At 41.9% G+C, this 26,227-nt stretch overlaps 1 protein-coding gene across 1 annotated transcript; it reads right to left on the minus strand.

The window, feature by feature from the left end:
• Positions 1-1,234: 1,234 nt before the first annotated feature.
• On the minus strand, positions 1,235-25,161 carry TBX18 (T-box transcription factor 18). Its single transcript, XM_074895980.1, has 8 exons — positions 24,543-25,161; positions 23,596-23,779; positions 21,925-22,026; positions 18,865-19,036; positions 12,261-12,428; positions 11,009-11,073; positions 7,321-7,415; positions 1,235-4,755 (listed from the first exon to the last, which is right to left on the minus strand). The coding sequence occupies exons 1-8, from the start codon at positions 24,817-24,819 to the stop codon at positions 4,031-4,033; spliced, it is 1,788 nt and encodes a 595-aa protein (XP_074752081.1). The 5' UTR covers positions 24,820-25,161; the 3' UTR covers positions 1,235-4,030.
• Positions 25,162-26,227: the final 1,066 nt, after the last annotated feature.

Consider the following 26,227-nt stretch of genomic DNA (forward strand, 5'->3'; position numbering starts at 1 on the left):
CTAACCATTACCTTATTATGATAAATTGCAGTTACTGGTATTAAATTAAAAATTGGACTTCAAAGTAAACTTAAAAATACATTAATGCCATGAGAGAAGAGTGCAACAAAATAGTAACCCTGTAAGTGAAGTTGGTACATAAACCTTTACAAGCAGCTACTCTTCAGCCTTTTTAAACACACTTCAATACAGACTAATTAGCTATATTACCTTTACGGGAAAAAATATATCCACAGAAACTCTGGGCTACTTCTCATGATGATTTAAGTTCCTTCTGTTGAACTGCTCATGGTATAGACTTGCTGGCATTAATGCCAACAGTGTCTAAGATTTTAGTTTCTCCTGTTGTCCTCTACTGAAGCAGAAATGAGTGCTCTCAGAGTTTGATTGTGCTATTCCAAAACAGGCTTCTTCTCTTATTAAAAACAGAAGCTCTCATTCTCTCTTGAGGCCTGATATTTATGATCAAGCATTTCATGCCTACTTCTCTTGCCCTAATTCTGGTCATTTGCAACAATGCTGGTGTTAAGTGACTATGAAACTCTAGTCTCTAAAGTAATCAGATTTTCCGGCCCTGTGCCCTACATCACATGGAATCATTTACTGCAGTACAATAGGAAATAAGGCCACTATGCATAACAGTACTTTTAGGGGGATAAATGTTGCTTGTTGCTGAGTAACAGTATAACCAGCTGCTTATAGGTTGCAAATTGTGACATAGGAATCTATGGATTTTTGCATTTAGAATAAGCAGAACAGAGAGGGAATGGCCAAAGTAAGAGCACAAGGAAAATATGCAGGGTACCGAGCTCCCACTCAAGCACCTGGTCACATAGAAATGTTGACTTCCCAAATCTGGCTGATAGGGGGCAACTGGACTGGTCTTGGCAGCGGCAATGAGCTGGGCTATGAGGGACCAGTAAACTGGCTAATCACTGTCTAATGAGCCCAGCGAGCTGCTCAGTCCCTTCTTCCCACATAAAAACCTCACAGTTCTGCTACCAGCCTCAGCATCTTCTTGTACCCAACACGTCATGACCTCTGCATACAAATTACTGCCAGGTTCAACAGCAGTTGGTTAAACTAAACCATGTAAGAACTGTGAATTCGTTGGATTGTTGCAGCTTGTTGTATTAACTCTCTGAATTTCAGAGCTTACCTTAGAGTCACTTCTTTTGGTCTTGCTGAAGTTGTAGAGAAAAAAAAAGGCCCAAGCCCCTCAATTTTCCAAATGTAGCAAGAAGTGTTTGAATACACACTTTAATATATTTTCTGTGGCATTTTTGTAAAATACAGATATATAATTATAGATATAATGCACATATAGCATTTACTATATTGATAAAAAGCTAGTCTTTTCACAATGACACACCAGTAAGTATTTACAATACGATTCAAATTTTAAGGAACAAATGTTTCAAACAATACTGTGTGGTTATATGATAACAATAATGTGAGGAAAAATAAGAGACCAGTTTTTAAAAATTCCCAGATGATAAAGTACATACTCTTGCCAGGAACACCTCAATGAACATCCATGCACAACCCTTTTTCTTTCCCTTGTAGGAACATGCAAGATTTAGTTCTTCCACATTTCTACCTAGTCACAGCCCTTAAGATGATGTGGATAATTATCTTTATCCTTTTTGAGTACAGATTAATTGTACTGTTCTTCTGATTTGTCCAGCTGCAACATTTCAAAGTTTTGGCTAGAGCACGAATTACTATACACAAGTTTCTTGTTAATTTGAACCAATAGAGTTATGACAATTTACATAACTGAAAATTTGTCCATCTTCTACACATCTTAGAACCATGTCACAAATCATTAGTGTGAGGTTTTTGAATAGTGTTTTTAGCATTGCATGTCTTTGCTAGGAGGTCTGCCTCAAAGGACACTGCAATGCCAAAACTAGCAACAGACCTGAAGTGCACAAATGTTCTTTCTTATCTTCATATATGAACACTACCTAGTCATTCATCTGTAATGTACTGTCCACAGTACAGTAGGTGTAAAGATGATCTTCATCTTCTATGTACTGTCACCCTTTCCTGTGAGGCAGAGAAGCGCTATTATCACATTTTACAGAAGAAAAAAATAATTAGATATAAAAAGGCTGAGTGAATTGCCCAAGGTCACTTGGGAAGTTTGAGACAGCAAAGAAGCAAGCCCACATCTCAACTGCATCCTCTTGTCTTTCCTGCTTTGAATGAGAACTTTCTACAAGTCTTCTTTAACATAAACAAGTATGGAACTAATAGAAATAAAGCCTTCTCCAGGCATAGGCTTAAAGACTGCTGTGGTTTCTCTTCTATTCCCAAATAATAAGAGGAGATATCGAAAGGGCTGTTTCTGCATTAATCATCTCCATCCCACTGAAGAAATATTAGCTGTAATCAGTCTTTCTTGAAGTGGGAGTAATTAAGCCCACTGTTTGCCAGAAAAGACAAACAGTTTTCTTGAGAAACATAACAATCCACCTTCATAAAGAAAATACAACAGAGAAAAACGTAAAATCTGAAAGGCCTTATTCTTTCAATGCTGACCAGAGAAGCATTTCCAACTACATTTGTACCCACTTTATAATGCCTTTACATCACCTGCATAATTTAAAGGATTCTTAGCATACTGTTGAAGACAACCCATTCTCTCAAGCATTAAAATCTGTTCCATAACCTTTGTTGTTCCACTCTGACAGGCAGGCAGCTGAGAGGCAGCTTTTGCAGAAGGACTGATGTGTACTGGGGTTGTGCAGGTGCAGATGAGGGCAGAAATTTTGCCATGACAAGTGTCTCCCTGTGTCCTTGTCACTCTGGGGAAGCCTGTTCAGGATCAGGTTGTGACCTGCATTCTTACAAGTGCCATTTAAAACTAGAGCTAGGAAGGAAGGGAACCTCTCCAATTCCAGAGCATAAACTGTCTGAGAAACAGAGCAGCAAGGAGGCAGCTACAATGAAGTTCTCCTTCCAGAAACACTTGCAGGCAAACTGGGTCATCTGCCTAATTGATACAAGTGATGTATTTATGAGATACTGAGGATGGAGGACTTTTTGCCCTAATTAAAAAAAAAATCACACCCAAACCATTACACACACACAAACAGGTAAAACCAATAATGGAATTTCTCATCCTGCTTGCTTTTTTTTCCTAAATCAAACCTGCATTTTCCTTTAAAAAAGTAAAAATATAAAAACAAAGATACATTAGAATATCCTACTGTCCAGTAAATGTCTTATAGGCAATATTTATGGAGGCAAAAAATGCATCAAGCCCTTCGACAAAAATGAAGCACCCTGAAGTTCATTCTGTACCAAGGAATGCTGCTTCTTCTGCTGTTGGTTTAAATTACTATCACCACAATTTGAATATGCATTATTTGTCTTCAAGTACCTAATCATTAATCTAGACTAATGCTGAAAAAAAAAAATTCCTAGTGAGAATGCTGTGCCCTTGATAAGCTAAAACCAGCATATCATGAGAAGGCAAACTAATCTTTCGTAAATAATCCATTACCTAAACTTCTATTTTAGGCTGGATTCTTGATGCATAACACTTAAAAGTCCAAATACTCTTCCTATCCCTTATAACAGAGAAGAAACTTGTAAAATACCTTCGGTGCATCAGCTTATCATTTTATGAATGTTTTCAAAAAATTCACTAGTACTATAGGAAATGTAAGTGGGCTTGTTTGTGTTGTTTAATACTCCAAGTGTCATTTCATTCTTTAAAGGAGTTAGAACAAAGGAGGGGGAAAGGGGAGGAAGTCTTACTTAATTTGTTGCATATGTCCCAACGTGTTGTACAACTAAGTGTATTATACCAGAAAACTAAAGCAGTCTGTGCTGCAGCAAACTCTGTGTAACTCAAAATAGGAGAATAATCTGGCCACAAGCAAATCAAAAATTCAGTGAAACTTCCTCTCATATTATATATACACACACTTTACAAGCTACATCGAGTGTCCTTTCATATTCCAAAAGAAATACATTGTAGACACCAAACATACTGTACTTTTACTTAAAGGCTTCATCAAACCATATGTGCAGACACTTGAGAAGACGAGAGTGTTAAGCTTCCTAGGGTCCTAGAGTCAAAGAAATTCTGCTGCCCCCCACTGCTAAGTAAGTGCACTCCTTCCACGGGGGGCAACATCTGCCGATCCGTCATGGTTCCACTTGGCGAGGACCCCAAGAAACTTCCTTGGGAAGAAACAATTTTCTCAGGACTGGCAGCCAGTTTAGGGGATGTGGAAAAGTTATATCCATAGAGCGCACAGGGGCTGTGCAGTCTAAACGTGTTGTAGGAGCCTTGGTGGGTTTGGTTAGTGGTAAAGGCATTGCTGGATGGGGATGGCATGATGTACTGGAGCTGTGGAGACATCCCTGAAATCTGCATAGATAAGCCAGTCTGCGGGCAGCTGAATGCATCCCCATCATTGCCACTCATAGACATATTCACAGTTGTGCTACTCGTCACACCGACATAGGAGGGAGTCCTCGGGGGTGCAAATGTCTCACTGGTTTGGTTTGTGAGCCTGTTGTAGGTTTCAGCCAAGGAAGTGCTGTATCTGTTCAGGGTCAAGCCTGAGCGGGCACAAGCTGTGTAATCAGCTGGAGCAAGGCTACAGAGCTGGCTAGTGTTGGGACTGAGGTGGAAAGCTGGAGATGAGCAAGGGGAACCCGGCAAAAGGTGAGGGTGGGTAGATGGCACTCCACTCCCAGATCCCTGGAGTAAAGTAGAGGAACCTGCATTTCCTAGAAGAGAATATTACAGTGTAAGAAGCATGTTGGGAAAGGTTCACTTCCTAGGTGACAGATCAAGACCTTTGTCTTTTATAACCCTTGACATGAAACACGATGCAAATTAATTCAAAATATATTGTATATATGTGCATGGGGGTGGGGGAGGAGGTGTGTGGCATGGGCATACTTTTCAAGAAACAACCTGACCAAGGAGAACTGCAACCATCACTCAATATTTAGAGCTCCTGCCCAAAAGGTTAACTACTCTTTATTTAACACTGGAAGGAAATTGCAAGGCAGCTAAGACGTAGCCAAGGAAGTACCACATCACAGGAAGCCTTCTTCAAAATGACAAATTTTGTGTTGTCTATGCGCTTGCTACATTCCAGGATGCATTTCGAGCACTCTCTGCCTGACTCACTGTCAGAGCACCAGCTAAGGAACTGGCTCCTTATTTCAAATGGTAAGAGGCTCACACAGTTCAACAGCTTCAGGAAAGTTTACAACCTCAGAATCAATCTTCAGAAGAAAAAACTTCCAACTTCAAGCCAAAAAAAAATTGAGAACAAAACTTCAGAACAACTTCACAAAAAGTGTAGGCTGATCAGTGTTCATGGCGGCTTCATTTCTTGAATGGGTAGGTGGAGGTTTAGGTTTGCAGCAAACTGCAAACCGTTCACTTATTGATATCAGAACTTTTTATATGACAAACACCAGTGCTGAATGCTTCTGGAAACACACTGCTTGCTACAGGCGAAGACTTTCCTCAAGACTGAAAGTCTCACAGCTGCAAGAAATGCTCCCTTTTCTTACAGGATTTCATCTCCCCAGAAAATGGGTATAGAAAAACTGATTTGGGTCTTCCACAGTCTCCCAGGTGAAAGGTACTTAACAAGGAAGACTCTCCTGTTTGTGAGTAACATTAACAATCGAACAGCTTGATGCTGCAAAGAGATACAGGCTGTCAATAAGCTAACAGGTTTTCATGATAGGTGAGCTAGTATAAAGAAAAATACATTATTAGTGAACTCCGCCTGCTGCCTCTTGCTCTGTTGACAGGACACCACAAGCTCAAAGCACCATAAGACACCACCACATTCCAGCAATCCTGGTGTAAGGCATACTTACTTTTATTTCAATCTACATCAGCGCCTCTGTTACATGAAGATGAGCGCTTCCAGAAATAACAATCAGGAGAAATTTCTAATGGGGTCTTTCCGCAAGTTTCTAAACCACCCTACTGCTCAAGGCATAGACGACTAAAGATTTTGCAAGGATCCCAGTTCCCATCATCAACAGTAACTTCAACAAGCTCCTTAACCTCAGACAAGAACAGAAAAGGCAGTGCAAAGTTCATGGCAGCAGTTCCCCCGCTCTCAAACAGTGCTGCTACATACCAACATGGCAACACAGCTGGTCTGTCTCCTAGACAGGTTAACTTCATAGTGAGTTGCCTTTTGGTCTTACATGGTCTGACAAAGTATTTCAGGTCTGATGCTGACGTCTAATTACAGGGATTTTTTTAAGGGGATCATACCTCACCCCCATGCTTTGCCCAAAATTCTGCCAATCCTCACCCAACGTATCTATGACTTGTCAGAAAAACTCCTTTTTAATTGTCCATATGAAGCACTGACGATCAAGATTTCTCAAAGGACACGGCTAAGGAGAAGTTGACAAAAGTGGTTTCTATTTATTTCCATGTTTTCTGGATTTTTGCTCTGAAGATGCTTAATGACTTTGCAATACATTATCAAGAAAGCAGGTAGGATGTTTGTAAATTGGGTAGCAGGAAATGTGAAGAATCAGGAGCAAAATGTCTAATTTAGCTGGGAAAAGGCTGAAAAGTTTTCTATATGCACTGGGGTACTTTGGTATTAAAGGAACTCAGAAGAGTACAGAGACTCCTATCTCTGTCCAAACAGGCCATTTAAATATCTCTTTCCCTCACATCACTACCTGTTCAATGAGGAAAGCAGAAACAAAGAGATTATGGACTGGGAAGCAGGAAAAAACAAAATGGAGAGTAGGTCTGTTTTTTCCAGCTCTAGGATAAAGATAATGTTCTTTGGGACTTTTACTGAACAACTTTTAGGTCTTTAAGAATCAAGAAGGCTTTCCAAAGAAGAAACTCAATTAAGCTTGCTACTTTTTATTCATTACTTAAGAGGACACTTCTTCTCTCATTCGCTTTTTTTTTCCTCTTAAACACACAAGAAATTCCTACGTTGGAGTTTGGATGTGTACAATGGAAGCAATCTGTAAATATTCTCTACCTTGTGTATCTAGCCCAAGCATAATGCTAAGGAATAGGTTATTCCATCTTTAAATAACTGGAATTCTCCTCCACATGAGATCTAATTTTTCTTTACAACATAACATTTTTATTGCCACAGTGTTTAAGTTAGCATTAGTTTTCTAACTCAGAATAACTGTGATGAGATGTGATGGCCTGCACTGGGGTTGGTTGGTTGCTTTTTCTCTCCAAGTGACACTTACCTAACTTTGTAAAGCGTGATGGCCAAAGCTTTATCTTCACACATTTTTGTTTTGAAAGAACACAAAGAAGACCATTACCTTGTTTGGGTATCCCAGGTATGTCTTCAAATGTAAGCGTCCTTAGGGAAGGTCTCCAGAACGCGTAAGATTCTACCAAAGCTTCCAGTCCCATTCTGTTTAAAACAAAAACATCACAGTGTCATGAAAGCAAGCCGTATTTTGTCACATGTCTCTGGATACTTTACTTCAGAAACATAAAAATTAGTAACATTTCAGGATTATTTTGAAGTTCATTTTGCTTTTTAGAAAAGAGCCTTACATCCTTATCCATGAGATCACTGTGATCTGCAGCCACTGGGCTGGCAGCATGCAAAGAGTTTCACAATTCCGCAAGTCTGGCTCTCTATTTCAATAGTTTTGGCCTTTTGGGGAAGGTTGGGGGGGGGGCTTGGCTAAAATGACATTAAATGTTTTCCTAGTATGATATTTCCTTAAGAGCAACTGCTCTAACTGCCAGAAGGATGGTCTCCTGTTTCAGCCTAGAAAGGTAATCCACTGACAACTATTAAAACAGAATTCCCAGTCATTCCTGATGAACTGGAAAATCGCACTTACAACGTGAGGAAGGCATGGGAGTACAGCTCTTTTGCTACTAAAATGTGTAAAGCAATGTTGTGTCTTGGTTACATGCTGAGTAAAATGCCTTTAGAAACTAAAAGTCTGTCATTTTCTTTCAACAGTGTCGTGACAAAATAGAAATAACGAGGTAGACAATCATGGCAGACAGTATTTAGAAGAATCTCTATTTCTTGAAGGTGAAGGCTCATTTGTTTTCCAACATAATTTTATGAATAATGCACCTCAGAAGTATAATTTTGCTGTTACTTTTGGCTGCTGAGCCCCAAAGTCCTGTTAAATGTACTTGGTGTGTGCCTGATGCTCACAAGTGCTTGCCTTTGAGCAGCAGTGCTCTGTAAACTCGAATTATGCAAATAGCCCAATCTGAAGCTACTAACATGTTCTTCTGATACTGCTTCTTCCCCATTACATTTCCAGCAGGATCACAAATGTATGTCAGGAAACATTTATAAAGTATTTATTAGCTGAACCTGGACTAAAAAGATAGCTTTCATTTTCTGCAGTAATAGTGAATTTTCATTTCTAGTTAAAGCAGAGATAAAAGCCACCTCCTGGAGGAGTGTAGCCAAGGCGATAATTTATACAAGATGCCTTCGAACAATTTCCACATTTTATCACCACCCTAATTTACGCTATCAAATGGCCAAGTTTATTTAACAAAACAGTTATGTTTTTCCTGAAGTATTTAAAGGGAGAAATTCTGGTCCTTTCCTGAGTAAAAGTTTTTATAGGGTCAAACTTAAGGCCTAACTGAAGAATGAAACTATTCTCAGCACATAAATTCTGCTGCACTTTGCAAATGCACAGGGAATGCTTTTAAAAGGTGAAGCTACTGATTTCTGTAAAATAGCCTGTGGGACTGAACGGGAATGACCTGAAAGGGAGTATTTTTAATTAATCAGAATTACAGCATGCAGCAGTGCAGAGTAAGATAGCTGCAATAATTAAAGCAATAATGAAAAGTTGGATATAATGGTACCACAGGTTTTCTTTTTTTTTTTTACACTTTTCTTGCAGACTAAAATGCCTTGGTGATAAATACACCATCTAGAACAATGAAGATAACAGAATCTTAACATTTAATTTTAATATTTAGCATCAGAGCAAATTAATAATCAACTGAGTAAACAAGGAATTTAAATTAAAAAATAAATTTTCCTCAACTAAAAGTCTGAGCTGCATTCCCAAACACACTTACTCAATACCACCGAGCCTATCAAAAAAAACAGCAATACTGACTTCAGTAAAGCAATTTGCATGAACAACAGTTTGCAGAGTCACTTCTGTAACGACTGCGTTTGTTACAGTAGAAGCATTCAGACCTCATCTAAAGTCAGTTCTGAAACATTTCCCAGAGGCTGACCCTTCCTACAGGATTGGCCTCCTAACCATTTCTATAAACTATAATTGCCTTTCAATTAAAATATCCCGCTTTTTTTCTAATGCCTGAACCAAACTTACTCCTAGTAGCCAAACCAAAAACCTCTCTGCATATCCCCAGTCCTACAACTGGATTTGCGTGGTTGCAGATGCAATAATCTCATTGTACCTACATGGTCCTCAGGTAATACCAGGGCTGTCTCACCATGTGAAATCCAGTTCAAAAGCGGTTTCTGAACAATTCTTTCTTCTCCATTTTCAAGGGCATCTTCCCTTGTTTCACACAACACAATGGAAGAAATTCTAATTCCACTTAAGCTCAGAAATTTTAGAGGAGTCAGGATTTTACACTTCTTAGGAGGCTCCTTAGTATTTATTTTATATCATGCATAGCAGAGACATGGCCTATAGAGAGCTGTCAAACAGGACATGTATGGAAAGTTTTTTCTTTTCCAAGTACACACAGCACGTTTTGTTTCTTCAGTCATTGCATTTATCTGGAAGTTACTGTTCACTTAATTTCAAACTAGAAGGCTACAAAGGAGTACAAAACTCTTATTTATGTCGTTGCCTTGGGCATGCCTTCCAGGCCCCAGGACGGAGCATGGTCAATTTTTTCTTGCTAGAAGACAAAAATTTTAAGAGAGCAGCAAATGCAGAGTGCAAACTGAAAAGATACTTACAGTGAATTCCCATAAATCTTTACAACTACCCCACCCCTTCTCTAACTGTTCATCTTCCAAAAATTGCTCTCATTTGCTGTCCAGTCTCAGCATTTATGCAACTCAGGTGGAAGCGCAAAACAGGCTTTAATGCTGCAGCCTCTGCTAAAAGAGAAGCTGAATAAAGCAGCTACCAAAAGATACTCTCTGAGCATTCCTACCAGCACAGTCTGCTCCCTTCTCTGAAAGGCTAGGTCGTAAATATAGCAGCTGTAGACACCAAACACCATGTGGTCACTGGAACTGATGTATAATATGCACCACAATTAAATGCTGCTTTTTTTAGCTGAAATGGTTTAACATACAATTCATAACAGGCTTGAGTATTTTGCATTAAACAGTCTTTGGATAAAGTACCTCATCAGTACTGGCAGCAGGGACTAGACATAAGTCTCTACTTTACACTACTCAGATTCCTCGTTGTTATTTTGAAATATTCAAGGATCAAGAGAGAACAAACAATTAATCAATCCAACCAACCACAACAGAAGTGGAAACCAGACCTGTTTCAATGCATTCACCTAGTAAGTGGATTTAAAACTCCTTAGGCTAAGAGACACTTGAACACAGGTCTCCCACCTCCTGGACAAGTGTACTAAACATAAGGTTACTGCATGAGGCAACTTAGTTTCTCCCTCCAAGAGAAAACAACAAGCCATTCATCCATACTAAATGCCACTTACACGCAAGAGAACCTGGATTTACATTTTGACGTTGGTATCTGCAATTTGTGTCTCCAGCCAGAAGAGTATCAGGAGTAGCCTGAAATCACAGACCTGAGCATGCATTAATTCCATGTGCAGCCTTCACAGTATGCCATCACTTTCACCAAAAGGGAACTTGAGTATATGAGTCAAGCCAAGTGGAGCCCACCATGGAAAATATCATTGGGAAACCTAGGTGGTTCCTCAAGGAGTCCGAGTCCTCAGACTGATTTGTCAGTAAATACAGGTATTCCCCTCGACCAGCCTTCACAAATGGATTTCATAATGAGTAACAAGCCCACCTCTTTCCCCAACACCTACCTGTTACGTCCCGAATCTCTAAACCCTTTGGCGAATGGATTCCTATCAATCTTCAGACGGGTTATCTGTAAATACGATTAGAGAAATTATTACCTGAAAATTCAGCTAAGTAACACTCAAAATGACTCATCTTGACAGAATTAAGTTGACAGTTGAGTAGAAACATCTTCACGTTTGCATTGACTGTTGTCCTGAAACACAGCAAAACAAGGGCCAGCCTTCTGATCATTATTTTTGCAAATCCCCAGAGAAGCTAATAGGTATTTAATGCTAACAAATGGCAGGTTGGAATTCTTAAGAAAAAGTCTTCTGGAAAATGTCGTTCTTCACCTAAGAGAGTACGCTGCCTAACTGCAATAAAATTTAAATTAAATTTTACTTCTGGATGGGTCAAGAAGGAAATGTGAAACAGAGATTATCTCTAGGCTATTATCCTCCATAAAAAAAAACAGCAACACCACCCCCACCCCCAAATACTTGTAATTTATTTAAATAAATGGGATACACACTGAATAATTGTATTTCAGTATTTACATGGCTCTCCCGTTCTTATCTTTGTAAAGATAGCAGGGCATATATAGTTTCACAAATTATAACAACTTAGTAAGTTAAGTGGAATTAATAAAATATCACAACACTAACTATGATGTCACTATGTATACTTAACTACTACCACTTAATTATTACCACTTAAACAAGTGGTAATAAGAGCCGGAATCACACAACCTGTAGTTTACTTTTGACTTTGAATCTGTGTGGACCCAGATAAATTGTGGATAATAATATATGCTCAATGCAGCTAATTAAAATGACTGCAACTTTCTTCAGACCTCAGCTGCTTTGTTAAGGTCCTGGGAGTTTTGAAATCACTGGAGTCAGGAACAAAAGTGCTTTAAAAACTCTATACAGACATGTATCTACACTTAAAGGTACAAAAAGACCTTTAAAAATTAGACTGCTCTTTGCCTTGTGCTTCAATGCTATATTTATAATTAAGACACTGTTGACTATGCTAATCAGAGTGATCTCCATAATACAACTGACTTTTTACATGCAGCAGCTAGGCCACATGGCCTGAAGTCTCAGCTGTAGCCTCCAGGCACTATTAGTGAAAACTACTTGTAATACGAAAAGGGTTTAGATGATGCTTTTTAATAAGTGGTATAATGAAAGTACCTGATTTTCTTCTATCTCTTACTTCCCTGTCTACTCTGAAAAGCCTGTAAAGTGCTAAGCAGAAAGCCCAAGTTACCTGTTGATTTTGGTACGCTGTGACAGTAGTGAAAACTGTCTCTGGAAAGGAGAAGGCCTTCACCCCTTCTCCTGAAGGGATAGGCTTGACCGGGGACAGATCATCTCCACAGTCTTTTCGGATGACGTGGACACGAGGCTGGTATTTGTGCATAGAGTGAAGGATAATCTATGCAGTCATGAAAGGAAAAAGATAACATTTATTAGAAAGGACACCCTGCTGTTTCAGGACTAATAGCTTTTTGGAACAGATTATGGTATGTGTTTACCATGCCTTTTACTGGAAATCAAATGTTTTCTTTAACCTCTGAAGGTTCTTATTACAGTAGTCTAATCCCTGTGCATTTATGTTATTGCCAACCCTAAGCATTTAAAGATTACGACTCACAAGCTCCAAATTCAGAGACTGGCTCAATTGAGACCCAAAAAAAAAAAAAAAAAAAAAAAAAAAAAAAAAATATCAGGAGTGAAGTCCTGGTCCCACTGGGATTAGGAAAGTTTTGTCACTTTTTTCCACTAGAGCCTGGATTTAATCTATCAGAATTGACAGCAGCAGCATTTGCCTTTTGTTTTTGGAACCTTCGAGATATGCTTGGAGAAGTTTTTTTTCCTGATATCCCGGAGGCTGGAAACACCTTGTTTTGAACACAAGCTGAGACTCACACTCTGAAGAAGCAAAAATTTAAAGAGTAAAATAATACCAAAATCCAAAACTCTGAAGTGTTAATAACCCTAGATTTATAATACATACAAATAATACCAATATACAAACCTTTTCCAGCATACAAATGCTCAGTTAAGAATAAAGTATAAACAAAAAGTATATGAACTAATAGCGCATAAAATTAAACACAAAAAACCTCTTGGTATTGCTCCCAAATTTTAGAGATCTAAAATACAGAATTTTCCCTCTACTTAACTCCACTTCAGCTAACCACTACTAAAACAGAAGATTTCAAGAACATAAATAATTGGAAGCTCAACTATTGTTGTTGGAAGGCCTAAGAAATTAGTAACTCGATAAATAAATAGTCCTATGGCAACTGGCCTGTGGAACCCCTAATCAACATTCAGGGGAAGCTTTTTAATTTCCTGCTCCTTGAGTAGCCTCAGAATGTGCATGTGCTCAGGCACTTGACAGAGCCCCTATGCCAGACACCGTGGAAGTTCATTCATCCAAATGACATAGAGGACATTACATTCATTTGGATAAACTAGAGTTTGGCTAGTTTAATACACTTGGTTCTGGCCAGATGACATGACCCCATTTTGGATAAGCCAAGTTTCTGGATAATCAGGGGTTTTATTAGCCTGTAATAAGGTTTTGACAATGACATCACAAGCTCCAATTAATTTGCTCAGGGAGTGCCCTATGGATGTTCTCATATGAAGCCTTTTCCCAGTTTCTGAATCTTGCACAGAGCAAGATTTTTATCATGCAAATGTGTATTCTCTTTTACAACACTCCTTTCAGTTCTCTTCTGGCAAAGATCTACAAAATGAAAATGTAGAGAGGACAGCACATTCCTGACCCTGTTTTCCTGTGAACACCCAGTGATACCAGGGAGGTACTGGTGCAACAGAAAAATAATGATCTTAAGCTCTGTTCCACTGTTCAAACTCATCACTATTCTGTGTCTTGCCATTTGCCTGGGTGCCACTGAGCGTGCCACGTTCTGCTCCCACCCCAATTACTTTACCTCATCAGCTCTGCGGTGCAAACTACCACTTGCCTACACGGCAGACTTGACTGTATGCAGTGATAACCCAGGCAGCCACAAACAGCTCTGCTCATGTATCAGAACAAGCAAAGTCACAGCAGCAGAGAGATGAACACCTCCCACTCCTTATCGCAGTGGCTATTACTGCTATCCTTGTCATCTTTTAAGAGCAATGTGGATTGGCTCTGTGCTATACTGAAACTTCCTGCACTGACACACTGTTAGATGACTAGCAAATCCATAGCAAGAAATCTTTTCTTCTGGATTTTGTACTGCCTTGTACAACGAGATTATTTGTTAATGATCAGGACTCTGAATTCTAAATAAATAACATGTAACTGCAGAGCCCTGATGAATTAAAGAGCAACAGTATGAAGATAGGACATAGAAGGAGAAAAACTGCTTAGCATCACCTAAAGCTACTGTGAAGAAAAAGTTAAGCAAAAGGAGATTCTAGCTTTTCATTTTGCTGTGCTTGCACATTTAACAGCACAAACGGGATCTAACAGCTTATCCGCAGAAGCATCATCTTTCCTTTCACACCGTTAAAAGCCAACAATAAAAACCCCCAACCAGAACAAGTCCCACCAAATGCCAAACACAAACTGGGATTACTGGGAAACTTTCAACTCAGTTAAAGAGTCTTCCTCTCTCTACAAATCCCTCACAGGGAAAGACCAAAACACTTTGTGGGGAATAAACCTCTCCTGCCAGAGGTAAAATTACAGTTTGACCACAGCAGCTGTCAAGACATCATTATCAGATGGAAGACACTGCAGGCAGGCAGCAGAGCAAGGCAACAGCCTGGCGGAGCAAGGGCAGCCAAAGCACCTGCAGACACACAAATCTGGTATTACCTTTGCAATATGCCTTTTGGGAGATGCTGCCATGATGGGGCCTCAGAGCTGACCATGAGCCTGGGCACCATTGTGGCACAACCATCACAGCCAGAACAAGCAAGAGCCCGATATTCTTTCACGGGGGAGATGCCAATCCACCGGCAGCTTGGTGGTGCACAAACAACACAGTCACCTCCCCACCACTAACACGCTCTTCACCTTGCCACTGTTTTTGTCAAAAATCCTCTTTCATCCTCCTTGCAAAGCTCATGCATTCAGGCTTTCTTCAGTCAGGGAAGTGTGTGGGGCCAAGAAGCATGGATTCCCTCCTCACAAAGACAAAAATCGCAAGTGCAAACGCTGATGTTTCCCAGCTTTTCCTTGTGACAAGAGCATATAACTACCCACTGACTGTAAGCAGAGCTTGCTACTTGGAGCCAAGTCTGGGCAGAGTAACAGTCCGCCTTCGCTTCCAGCCTCACCCCACTTTCAAATGGGGAAAAAAAAAAACCAACCACCAAGGAACAATTAACACGCTAACAGCCTCATTTTCACTAAAAGTTAAAAGATGTTCCTCTGCATCAAAAAAACCCTCAGTTGAAAAGCATAGAAATAGCATCAAAAATATTGACTTTTCCCCTCTACTGAAATTCAGATTAAAAACTGCATCAAAACAGAAAAATCAGCCAGCTCTAACCAGCCGGAGGGAGAGACTGCTTTTACAATGCAGCACTTACTCCACAGATGAGAGAGGGACAAGAGGCATTAACAAAGAGCGCCAAGACTATGCACTTCTGTGTCAACTACAAAATATAATTTTTTTTTTTCTTACCATCACAACTCAGATGAAAGACACAAATGTCACAGTATGTGTCTTAATGATGCCATCAGGCCTTAATGCCTCTATAAGCACAGAGTCTTTCCAAAGCAGGGAATTTATCCCGGGACTCTATTCTGAGATCAAAAAACACACAAGGAAAATATATCCTTACAAATTCTGCTTGATCTTCTCAGCCTGCAAGTGGAACCCATGTATCAGAGGATTCTACGTGCAGATGTACTTCAAAATCTCTCCGCAGAACAGTGCTATAAAATTACGTTGTCACAAACTCCCACTCAAAATACTGATGAAAATAGCAGCAGGCAGCAAGGAGCCCAGAAAGCATTCGAGCAGCAGAGCAAGTCGTCTTAGAGATGGCTGATCTCCTTTCACAAGAAGCTCATACCAGGCCAACACAATGCAAAGGGAGCAGGCTGCCATGAACTACTGCCTGAACCACAGTATAAATACTGCACAGGAATATTTAGCATCTGTTTGCAAATACTGTCCCCATTCCCATGAACAAAGGTCACTTCTCTCACTGACTCAGAGTTAATACTCTGGAATAGGTACAAGGGCTCCGGGTTGATCTTATGGAGCTCCCTACCTCAACGCCTGCAAGATCAAAACCTAGCCCTGGGATTTTAACACAAATATTCTGCAAAATCTTACACCTCTGAGCAGTAGGGGAAGAATAAAGGAATGATTTTGACAGGGATTAAAGCCCCAGAACCAGACAGCACAGAAAGCAGACCCAAAGAACAAAGCTCGACACTTCTTGAACTATTGGAGGAATCATGGCATAGTGTAGAGACCCCACCAAGGTTTCTCTGATCTCTAACTTTCTAATAATCTAAAATATATCCCACTTCCCATACAGGGGTGTGAGAGTCAGAACACCTGATGTATAAACAAATATTCGAGGGACAGTACAGCCTCGACCCCTAGCTCTTCTAATCCCCCATCCCTCCCCTGGTACCCTCTTGAGAAAAATGGTTCCTTCCTGCTTATGAGAAACAATTGGTTTTTATATTCATCACAAAATATGATTATTCGTTTTCCATTATTGCTGGAGGCATTCAGAGGCTACATAGCTTTTTCAATACAGCATTCCACACTACCATAGCTTTAAAAGAAAAAAATGTACCCATTGGAAGAGACACTTTTCTGCTTTCTGCTTTTGCCTTTTCTGGTAATTATGAATGACATGTTTGCAATTTCCCAGATTTGAGAAATACAAAATTATTTTACAGTCATCCTTCTTTTGTCCTTTTATTTTAATACTTAAATTTCCATTTTGGGGAGGAGGGGCGCTACCATAGCTCTGAATCAGTTCAATGTGTCTCAAATCACCATACTAGGGCTTTGCTTCACTAGTTTCCAAATCAAAACACTTAACTAAAGATCAGAAAATTTATATCCCCCCACATTATGAATAATGGCGTGCTGTGTACACTACACAGGTTTCAGTTCAGAATAAAAACAAAGTTAAGATCTGGGATGGAAAAATACAGCAATACAATTCTCTACATAGCCAAGATTTTATCACAGGGCAGTGTAACTGCAAGTGCACGGGTGACTGCAGCACTTACACACCGCCCCTCTGAAACGAGGGAGTACAAAAACCAGCCAGCTTGCTCCGTTGGAAAAGCGACATTTTACCCATTTGCATCCGCTTCACTTTTTAAAGCCCTTACAATAGACTCAGGACTCAGAGAAAGCAATTCCCACTCAAGAAGAGTCACAAATACATGAATGCTGGGGAAACTAAGGGAACTACGTGTGCTAACCTTAACTCAAACGGACACTGTCAAATCAAACTCCACAACTGTAATTCCGGAAAGAAGCGATATAAAATGTCTTTCTTACAAGCCTAAAGAAAAGCACTGCTGCTAACTTAAGAGCTGTGAAAAGCCCCACGTTCTTTTTAAGGAAGACAGCAATAAAATTACGAACAGTATTACATGAAAAGGAGGCTTTTTGTCTTTGTTATCACATTCACTAGCTCAGTCCAGCCAGTCTCATGTATTCCTGCCTCCGTAACATAAAAGCTGTAGCTCTTGCACAATTTGACCAGACTCTCATGTTAATCTCCCTTGCAAACATAAACGGGGGGGGAAATCTCATACTTAAACTTGGACTATGTATTGACAAAATACCTGGCTTAACATCACAAAGTTGTAACTATACTGAAAGACTGCATGTAATATTGTTGTATTCTGTGCCAGGTACATTTTCTTTCACTCCCTTCCATGAAGGAGAAAGTATCCTGGTTAAAAAAAAAAAAAATCAGGCTACACTAAAGACAATGGAATCCACATCCTGTCTCAAAACTTGCCTCCAACATCTTAAAACTCTACCACTTGGAACTCAATGCTCCTTCTGCAAGGAAGCCAACATTTGCCATTTATTATAAAATTTTGCAAAATTAAAGACTTCACCCTGACTAAAAACAATTGTCATTTTTTAATTATTTCCTAAGGTGTCAAGTAAAGCTATTTTAGGGATTGCTGGAAAGATACTGGCTTACATCTGTCATGTTTCAACAGTTTTGAAGAGAAAAGGAAATATTAACATAACACATTTTGTCACATTAGATAATGTCATAACTAAACAATTTAGAACTTGCAAACAGAACACTCATACTGCATACGTCTTCGCCAGTTTTTTCAGAAGTAATGAGCCTCAGCTGTGAAAGGGTCTTGCTTCATAAGGTATGTAATAAATCATTATCGGAGCAAACCCAGCTCCCATGTTGTTCGTTTTTGACTGCAATTATTAACACCTCATGGGATTTCACACAAATGTTTAGGTTAAGAAAATAGTTAAGTGTACTTTTATTCACATGAAGTTATTACACACTATTAATGTTTCTTCTAGCCACTTGTGAATTTAAGCGTCCTTTTTGATCGGAGCAAAAGTTGCAAGTAACACACTCGGTGGGAAAACATGAGAGCAATTCTGCCCCTTCATATTAGGCAATTTAGCCTTGTAAAGTCTTACTTTGCAGAAGGAGTTCTGTTTTTGAGGGGGGAGTAAAACAGCAGGCTCTAATAAGCAGTTAATTATCGGAGCAGAAAGTAAGCAGATTTTAGATCTGGACAGTAAAGTTCCAAAACAGCTTTGAAAAGTCAAGCCTATTTCTGGCACCCTGAAGCTGTACGTCAGTCTTTTAGGACCGAGCAATGCGCCTACATATAATACCACAAAAGAGCAAGTACTCACATGCCCTTGATCGTCCAGCTCATTATTGGTAAGCTTCAGTTTGTCAAAGCTGATCACTTGTCTCATCCACGTCTCCCCGGAGGCAGGTGAATCGGGGTGAATATAAACACGAGGCGGTACCGGGGAGTCAGCATTACCAGCCACCATCCACTTGGAGCTATGATAAACATATCTATAAAAAGAAAATAAATTACCTTTAACCACAAAACCCGAAATAATTTATCAGACCCATTCAGTATTTAAGAAGTAGGGCCCATACATACAGCAAGAACCCACCAATTAACAAAACATTGAAGGACAATAAATAAAAGCTTTTTTTTTTGTTTCAAAACATAGTTCCAGTATCTGAAAAAGTATGGTTACAATCCATGCTCTGATTTAACCTTAATCTTCTTAAAAATCAGTAACAGCCTGAACACTAGGCCCCACACTGAGCTTCAAGCGGGTGTCAGTTCATTGATTGCTACAGCTCTGCTCTGAACAGGCATCAGAAAACAGGGAAGAATCTAGTCCTTCATTCATCAAATTGATTAGTAATTCCATATTTGGAATACTTAACATGTTGAGTCTAATATAAGAGTCTATAAATAAGGCTAATGAAGGGAAAGAACATTATGATTGGGAAAAATAATGAAACTATGTCAAACTACGCTTTTGCTAGTTCTGTAAGCTCATACTAGTTTTCTTCAATAGTATTGCAGAAAGGCTTAAAAATGAAAAAACAGAGCCCGTATTTAATCTGATAGGCCAACCTTGACAAAGTCGTTTTCTATTAAAAATAGTGCCTGCTTTGGTAGAAAACTTATTTTGAAGGCAGATACTTCACAGAGCGATTTAAAACGAACTATTTAAAAACTTCAAGGTATTTTTTTCAAGTACAGTAAAATTCCAATAATTCAGATATATTTTTAAATAAAAACAAGAGTGACTTTATCATTTCTTTGTACAATTCAGTTCCCTATTAGAAAAAGACAAACAACGGAAATGGAAATGAAAACAAAATGATCAAATACACACATCGCTCCTTACAATTCATATCAAGCTGTAAAGCTAAGATCTAGAATGGTGGTGAAATTCCCTTCTGGAGGCAAATTCTCAACCCCAGATCACACAGTCAACCGTTGTAATGTTTTTCATTTATTTTATATTTGTTGGTTTATACGAAATACATGCTTTCCTTATGAAAGTAAATAAAGCCATTAATACACATAAAATATTTTGAGCAACAGCTTTAGCTTCCAAATATTTACAAGGTCCCATTTTGCTAGAAATCTAGACCTAGCTATAGTTTCCTTCATTTTCATTTAGTTTTGCTATCTGCTATGACAGCTAAAGACTAGGCTCTGTATGTGACTGCTGTTCTATCTTTCACATCTAAAGATCTGCAAGACAGTTTGTAAAGCCACATGAACGGCCAAAGTTACAACAACAGTCAGCAGTAAAAAAAAAATCATAGATTGCACAACTGAGAACAAAAAGTGGAATCAAGTAAAACGTGAAACAATATTTAGCAGGAAGGTTAAAGGCATGGTACTAGTACATGATTAGTGAAATTTAAGTGTGCCAGCTAATACTGCCCTTCACGCAACTTTTAAGTTACTTCAGTTATCTGGGCATCACATACCACACTGGACAGACAGTGCAGTTCATTATGACTGTTACTTATTTTAAATGAGTTTTAAACAACTTATATTCAATATAACTGTTTTTAATTTTTAGTATTAACATTTTTATTCAATTTGGAATAATTACCTCACTTTCTCTATGAATTAAGGAATTGCTCAGAACTTCTAGGAATGATATGCTTAGGCTGCTAACTAAATGTACACGTGCAACGCAAAGCGAGAAAAGGGCTTTCATTTGAGCTGCACTGCACTGGTCCAAAGAAAAAAAGCATTTTTTCTCTACGGTACAGTCATGAAAGCCTCCCCTAACTGTATGCACTGGACATCCTCAGCACTGCTATCGGCACCTTGTTGAAAAGCACAAAATCTAAAATGGTCCTAAGAAATGTCTTATACACCGCACGAAAAGGACAAAATTGCAGTCAATGAAGTAAGGACACGAAAAACCACAGGGCAGTGCCTGCTTAGGAAACAAGGCGGCATTCCTGCAGAACAAACCTTTTAGTCTTAGTCTGGAATATTCCTAGTTCTACAGTTAAATCTGCAGTGGTTTTCCCTACATTATGCTAAGTATAGGGTTGAAAATCAAACCAGCAATTGGTAAGGACTTGATCCTGCCTCCACTGAACTACTTGGCCAGGCTCCTCCTGGCTACTACAAAGCATGGGATCGCATCTGTAAAGCAAGACCTACAAAACATCTACAACTCAGAATAATAACTGCTGTGGGCCCAATCCTGCAAGCATTTCTACAAGACCAGTGGTTTCAGCAGAGTACAAGTAGCTCCCTCGAAACACGACTACCTTGAAACAGCAAGAATGGAATCCCTACTCTTAAATGTTTGAAGAACAACTACTTTTGCTCCTCATGTTATTCTTCAGACAATAAAGCCATTAATTCTTTAAGAAACAGTAATTAGAAACACTACTCTTTGTGAATCTAAGCAACCAAATATCTAAGTGATAAACAGTTTAAAGTTACATCATCAGTTTGAAGCATGACCAAGAAAGTTTATATGCCATTAAATTGGACATCAATGCTATTGTTATTAATGCTAATGCCATTTAGCACTAGAAGAATGTGCATTTTCATATTTATTTGTTAATAGGAAATAACTCCCACTGACATGATGAGGAATAAAATACGGTAACATTTCCTGACCACGCTAGAACGGCATTCTCTGAAAGCCAAAACCTCAGCATCTGCCTGCAGTAGATACACAACATAAGGCAAACATAGAAAGAGGTTCAACAGAAATTTTAGTTGGTTTTGCATACTTGACACAATTTTTTTTTTAAATGCACTGGGATGGAAATAGGAATCTGAAGGAGAGTTAAACACGACCTTCTGCTAATTTATATAGTGTTAATGTTTTCTTCCAATAGCCAAGCTCCCTACAGCTTGCATCATGTTTTTTGCCTTAAAGTCATCATACCTGTATCTTTTGTTATCCACTGGCACAATATCCATAGCAATGTAATACTGCTGATGTGGGTCTAAACCTGAGATCTTCACTCTCATTGCGGGAAACATCCGCCTGAACATGGAAAGAGAGAGGTCATGTTTAATATGAAACAGACTCGAGAACGGTTGTTTAGGAAAAGTAACCGGTTCGTGGGATTTTTCTCGTTCCTCCTTTTAGCCTACATAGTCCTTTTGGACGATTATAGTTACATAGCCATGAAATGGCCCATTCGATATGTCAAAACAGATTTCTAAAGTGCATTTACTCGAACAATGCTTCGTATGTTTTGGGATATGCTTTGGGAGTACAGCTATTACCACATCATTTCAACTTTATTGTTAGACAGTAAATCATTTGGTTTTGAGACCTGACTTTAGCAGTACAATCATTTAAAGCCCGTTTGAGATATTAGGTAGAAATGTATTTCTGGAGATGTGCAAACACCACCTCCACCCAGGGAGAGCAATACTTACAGAAATGCAAATTGCCACTGAGGTTTCAACTGACAGCAGCAAATGGTATATCATTTCTGTAGCAGCAAATGAGAAAGCTAAATACACGGTGATACAATTGTAACACCGCAAGGATGCAGTTATAAAAGCCAACGTGCCATGCTGTAACCCAACAATATGGTCTTTATTGAGACGGGACTTCCTGTCTGCAACTTACTAAAGGTGAAGTGCAAGAGCTACTCTGTCTTTGAAAGGTATAGTAAAACTTCTTTATTGAAAGCAGAAACAAATCTACGAGGTAATTTCTAAAAAAAAAAAAAAAAACCAAAACGAAAAAAAAACCAAACAAACGTTCATGATTTAGATCCTTCTGCGGAGAAAACGGAGTAAATAACCGATGCGGCGGTTTTAACGCAAAAATGCACTTCGTAGCTCACATTTGGTATGCCTTTTATCAAGAAAGTTCATTCCTGAAGTCAAGGGAAAAAAAAAAAACACCACTAACAAATCCACGTCCTAGTGACCAACTGACTGCAAGCTAATGAAAGGTACTTTGCTGCGGTTTATAAACCTGAAAGCTATTCCAGTTTATTCAGTATTTACTGCTGTTCTAAATAATAATAATTTAAAAAATAATCTATAAATCAATTAAAAGTCGTTACTGGGAAGAAAAATCCTATCTCCGTTATTTCTGAATAAGCAGGAGGGTAAACCTGACTGCGGTTAACTAGTTTTCGCTGTTATTTCAGTGCACCTGTAAGATAAAACAGAAAATCCCCGACTGGACTCTCTTAAGACAAATGTTGCTTTGTGCTGTTTAAGACTGCGTTTCAATCATTAATAAAGCCTCTCTGAAAATGTAGAAGGTAGCATATGGATTCAATAAAATATGTTTTTGTAATTTCTAATAAGTTCAGATACTTTTATACTACCCAGGTTTTTACCATGTGTATCCACTGGAAAGGGGAAGTTTCCCCTCCGAAGGACACGGCGCGCCCAGACCTCGCTCGCCCTAATGAACAGGAAACCCGAAACGCCACATGCTCCCGTGCCCACCTAAAATTATCGCCATCTACCTGTCTCGTAAATCTGGGGGGTGTGGGGGTGCTCCCCCGGTTTTTGCCCGCTTTGATGTGCCCGCCCGCCGCGGGCGGAGAGCCGGGGTGGCGGCCCGGCGGGAGCCCGTTACCTTCCCGCCTTGGTGATGATCATCTCGGTGCCGATCTCGTGGAAGCGCTTCCAGAGCTCGGCGCCCTGCAGCTCCACCCGCGGCGCCTGCGGCGTGGGCAGCGGCGAGCCGGGCCCCGAGCCCTCGGGGGAGCCGCCGGGGGAGGCGGGGGGGGAGGCCGGCGGGAAGCCCTCCTCGCAGCCGCCTGCGGAGAGAGCGGAGAGCGGGGGAAGCGAGAGGGGCCGGGGGCAGCGCGGACTCCGCGGCCGGCGGGGCTCCCTCAGCCCGGGCCCAGGCCGCGGCCTTGCGCGCCGGGACGGGGGGGCGACCCGAAGGCCGGGCGGCGTGCGGGGCTCCCCGACGCCGAGTCCCGGGACCAGCCGCCGCCAGCGCCGGGCCGGGCCGGGCGGGGGGCACTCCCGGGCCGGGCCGAAGCGGGCGGCGGCAGGTCCGTGGTGCGGGACCGGCGGCGCGTTTCGCTTGGGCGCGTTTCGCGTGGCCGCCGCCGGCCGCGGCCTGCAGCCCCCGCAGCGCGGGGGGCACCGCCGGCCGCACGCCCCGAGTTAGACACGCGCGTATGTACGTGTACGTGCTGTATTAACACACGCGCGGAGTCGCGGGTACACTGCTAGCAGCACGCGTACACGTACGTACCGTAAGAGCGCTTTCCCCCTCCTCGGAAGCGAGCCCGCAGCTGTTGCTGCTCCGCGCCGCCCCGCCGGCCGGGGACCCGGGGAGCGTCGCGGGCTTCAACCGGCAGCGCCGGCGGGGAGGCGCGGGCCGTGGGGGGGTGGTTAAGGGGTGCCCATGCAGTGCGGGAAGACGGGAGGAACGACGGGGAAAGAGAGCGCCGGCTGCGGGTGGGGAAGGGGGCAGCCGACGGCCGGGCGGGGAGCGAGCGGGCCTCTCCCTCCCTCCCTCCCTCCCTCCTGCCCGGCAGTCCCGGCGAGCGGCGGGGCGGCACTCACCGGCGGTGGCGCGGGCGGCGCAGCCCAGCTCCATGTCGCCGCAGGTCCTGCCGCCGGCGGCAACGGCGGCGGCGGGGGAGCTCTTGGCGCAGCAGCCGCTGCCCCCTTCGTCCTCCGCCGCCTCGTCCTCGCCGCCCAGTTTCCGCCGCTTGGGCTGCCGCGGCGGCTGCTGCTGCTGCTGCTGCTGCTTCTCGGCCCCGATGAGCGCCTCCACGGAGAAGGCGTGAGCCTTGAGGCTCATGGTGGTGCCGGGCGAGGACCGCCGCTTGTCGGCCATGCCCGCCCCCCTACAGCCCGCGCATCCAGGCGCGCCGCGGCCGCCGGCACCGGCACCCGCCCGGCCCGCCGCGCCGGCCGCCCTCCCGTCCTCCCGACCGCGCAGGCAAGGGGCTAGGGCTTTTCCTCGCCTTTCTTTTTAAATCCGAGTTATCAGCCAAGTTTGGTTGTTGGTTGTTTTTTTTTTTTTTTTTTTGGGGGGGGGGGGGTTGGGTTGGTTTGGCTTTTTTTTTTTTAGAGAGAAAAAAAAATCTATTCCTTTCTGCAGATGCGCTCCTTCTCTCCCCCTCCTCCTCCTCCTCCTCCTCCACGTTCTGCCCCGTCTGATGGGCCAGGCAGGACTGACATGGGTAACAAACGCTCTGCGGACACAAATTAGGGCTTGTAATTGAAATTTGTTGCCTTGATCTGTCAGCACGTCCAGGCAGGAGACCGGTGGGAAGAACTCGCTCATTAGTGTCACTGCGGCGGCGGGGGCCGGGCGGAGCCGCGGGGCGGGGGCTCCGACGGCCCGGCCGCCCGCAGCCCAATCAGCGCCGCCCCGGCCCCGGCCCCGCCGCCCCGGCCCCGCCGTCCTACCAGGGGGCCCCCGCCGCGGCGGCCGGGAGAGGGGGGGGTGAAGGGGCGGCCCCGCCGTCCCGCCCCCGGCCCCGCCGCGCCCCGCGCCCAGGCTGAAGCAGCCCCGCCCCCCCGGCCGATGCACCCCGCAATACACGCTAATGAGAAACACCCCCCCCCTTCCCCCCTTCGTATCCCCCCCGCGGAGCGCGGGCTGGCCGGGAGCCCCAGCTCCCTCCGAAAGGCAGAGGGAAGGGGGGACCCTCCCGGGGCGCTGCGCTTCACTCGGGAAAACCGGTCGGACTTAAAAAAAAACAAAAAATGACGTTGTGCCCTTTCTTGCTGTTAGGGATTAGTAATTATTAGCATTATTCAGCTGTTACACTCGGAGATTCATCGCGTTGTTACTCAAATACGGGATGCAGAGGGGTTTCAGTGCAGCATCCGTAGCCCCATTCAAACCCAGCCCATTAGGCGCTGAAGCTGCAATAAAAAGAGAATTAAACTGAACCTTGTATGAACATCGATGCATCCCGCCGCAGAAACTTTAATAATAATCATATTCAGGTGCATAGAATAGTTACCGGGAAAATCCTTTAGTATTTTTCCAGTGAGTAAAACTGTTACAGATTTGGAACCAGATATTCTTTTCTTTGCATGTCCAGTGAAATGAAAAAACTATTGAGATTTTTGTTGTTTTCTTTCTTTTTTTTCTCTTATTGGGAGATGGTTTTTTTCCTCTTTCTTTTCGCAGAACTAAATGGGGTGACATGCTCCGTTGAAGGAAACGGAATAAAAATAATTTTTCTGTAAAAAATCACGGGGCAAATTTCACTGTTTCGGGAAACAGG

Source organism: Athene noctua, chromosome 1 (assembly GCF_965140245.1).
Source record: "Athene noctua chromosome 1, bAthNoc1.hap1.1, whole genome shotgun sequence".
NCBI lineage: Eukaryota > Metazoa > Chordata > Aves > Strigiformes > Strigidae > Athene > Athene noctua.

Bases quoted from the DNA above. Each gene is read 5' to 3' on its own strand.
- TBX18 (XM_074895980.1), bottom strand. From the start codon at position 24,819: ATGGCCGACAAGCGGCGGTCCTCGCCCGGCACCACCATGAGCCTCAAG. The intron at 23,780-24,542 runs GTGAGTGCCGCC...CTCTCTCCGCAG, and splicing joins CGCCGCCCGCGCCACCGCCG to GCGGCTGCGAGGAGGGCTTC. The intron at 7,416-11,008 runs GTAGGTGTTGGG...TGTTTTAAACAG, and splicing joins AGAGATTCGGGACGTAACAG to AATGGGACTGGAAGCTTTGG.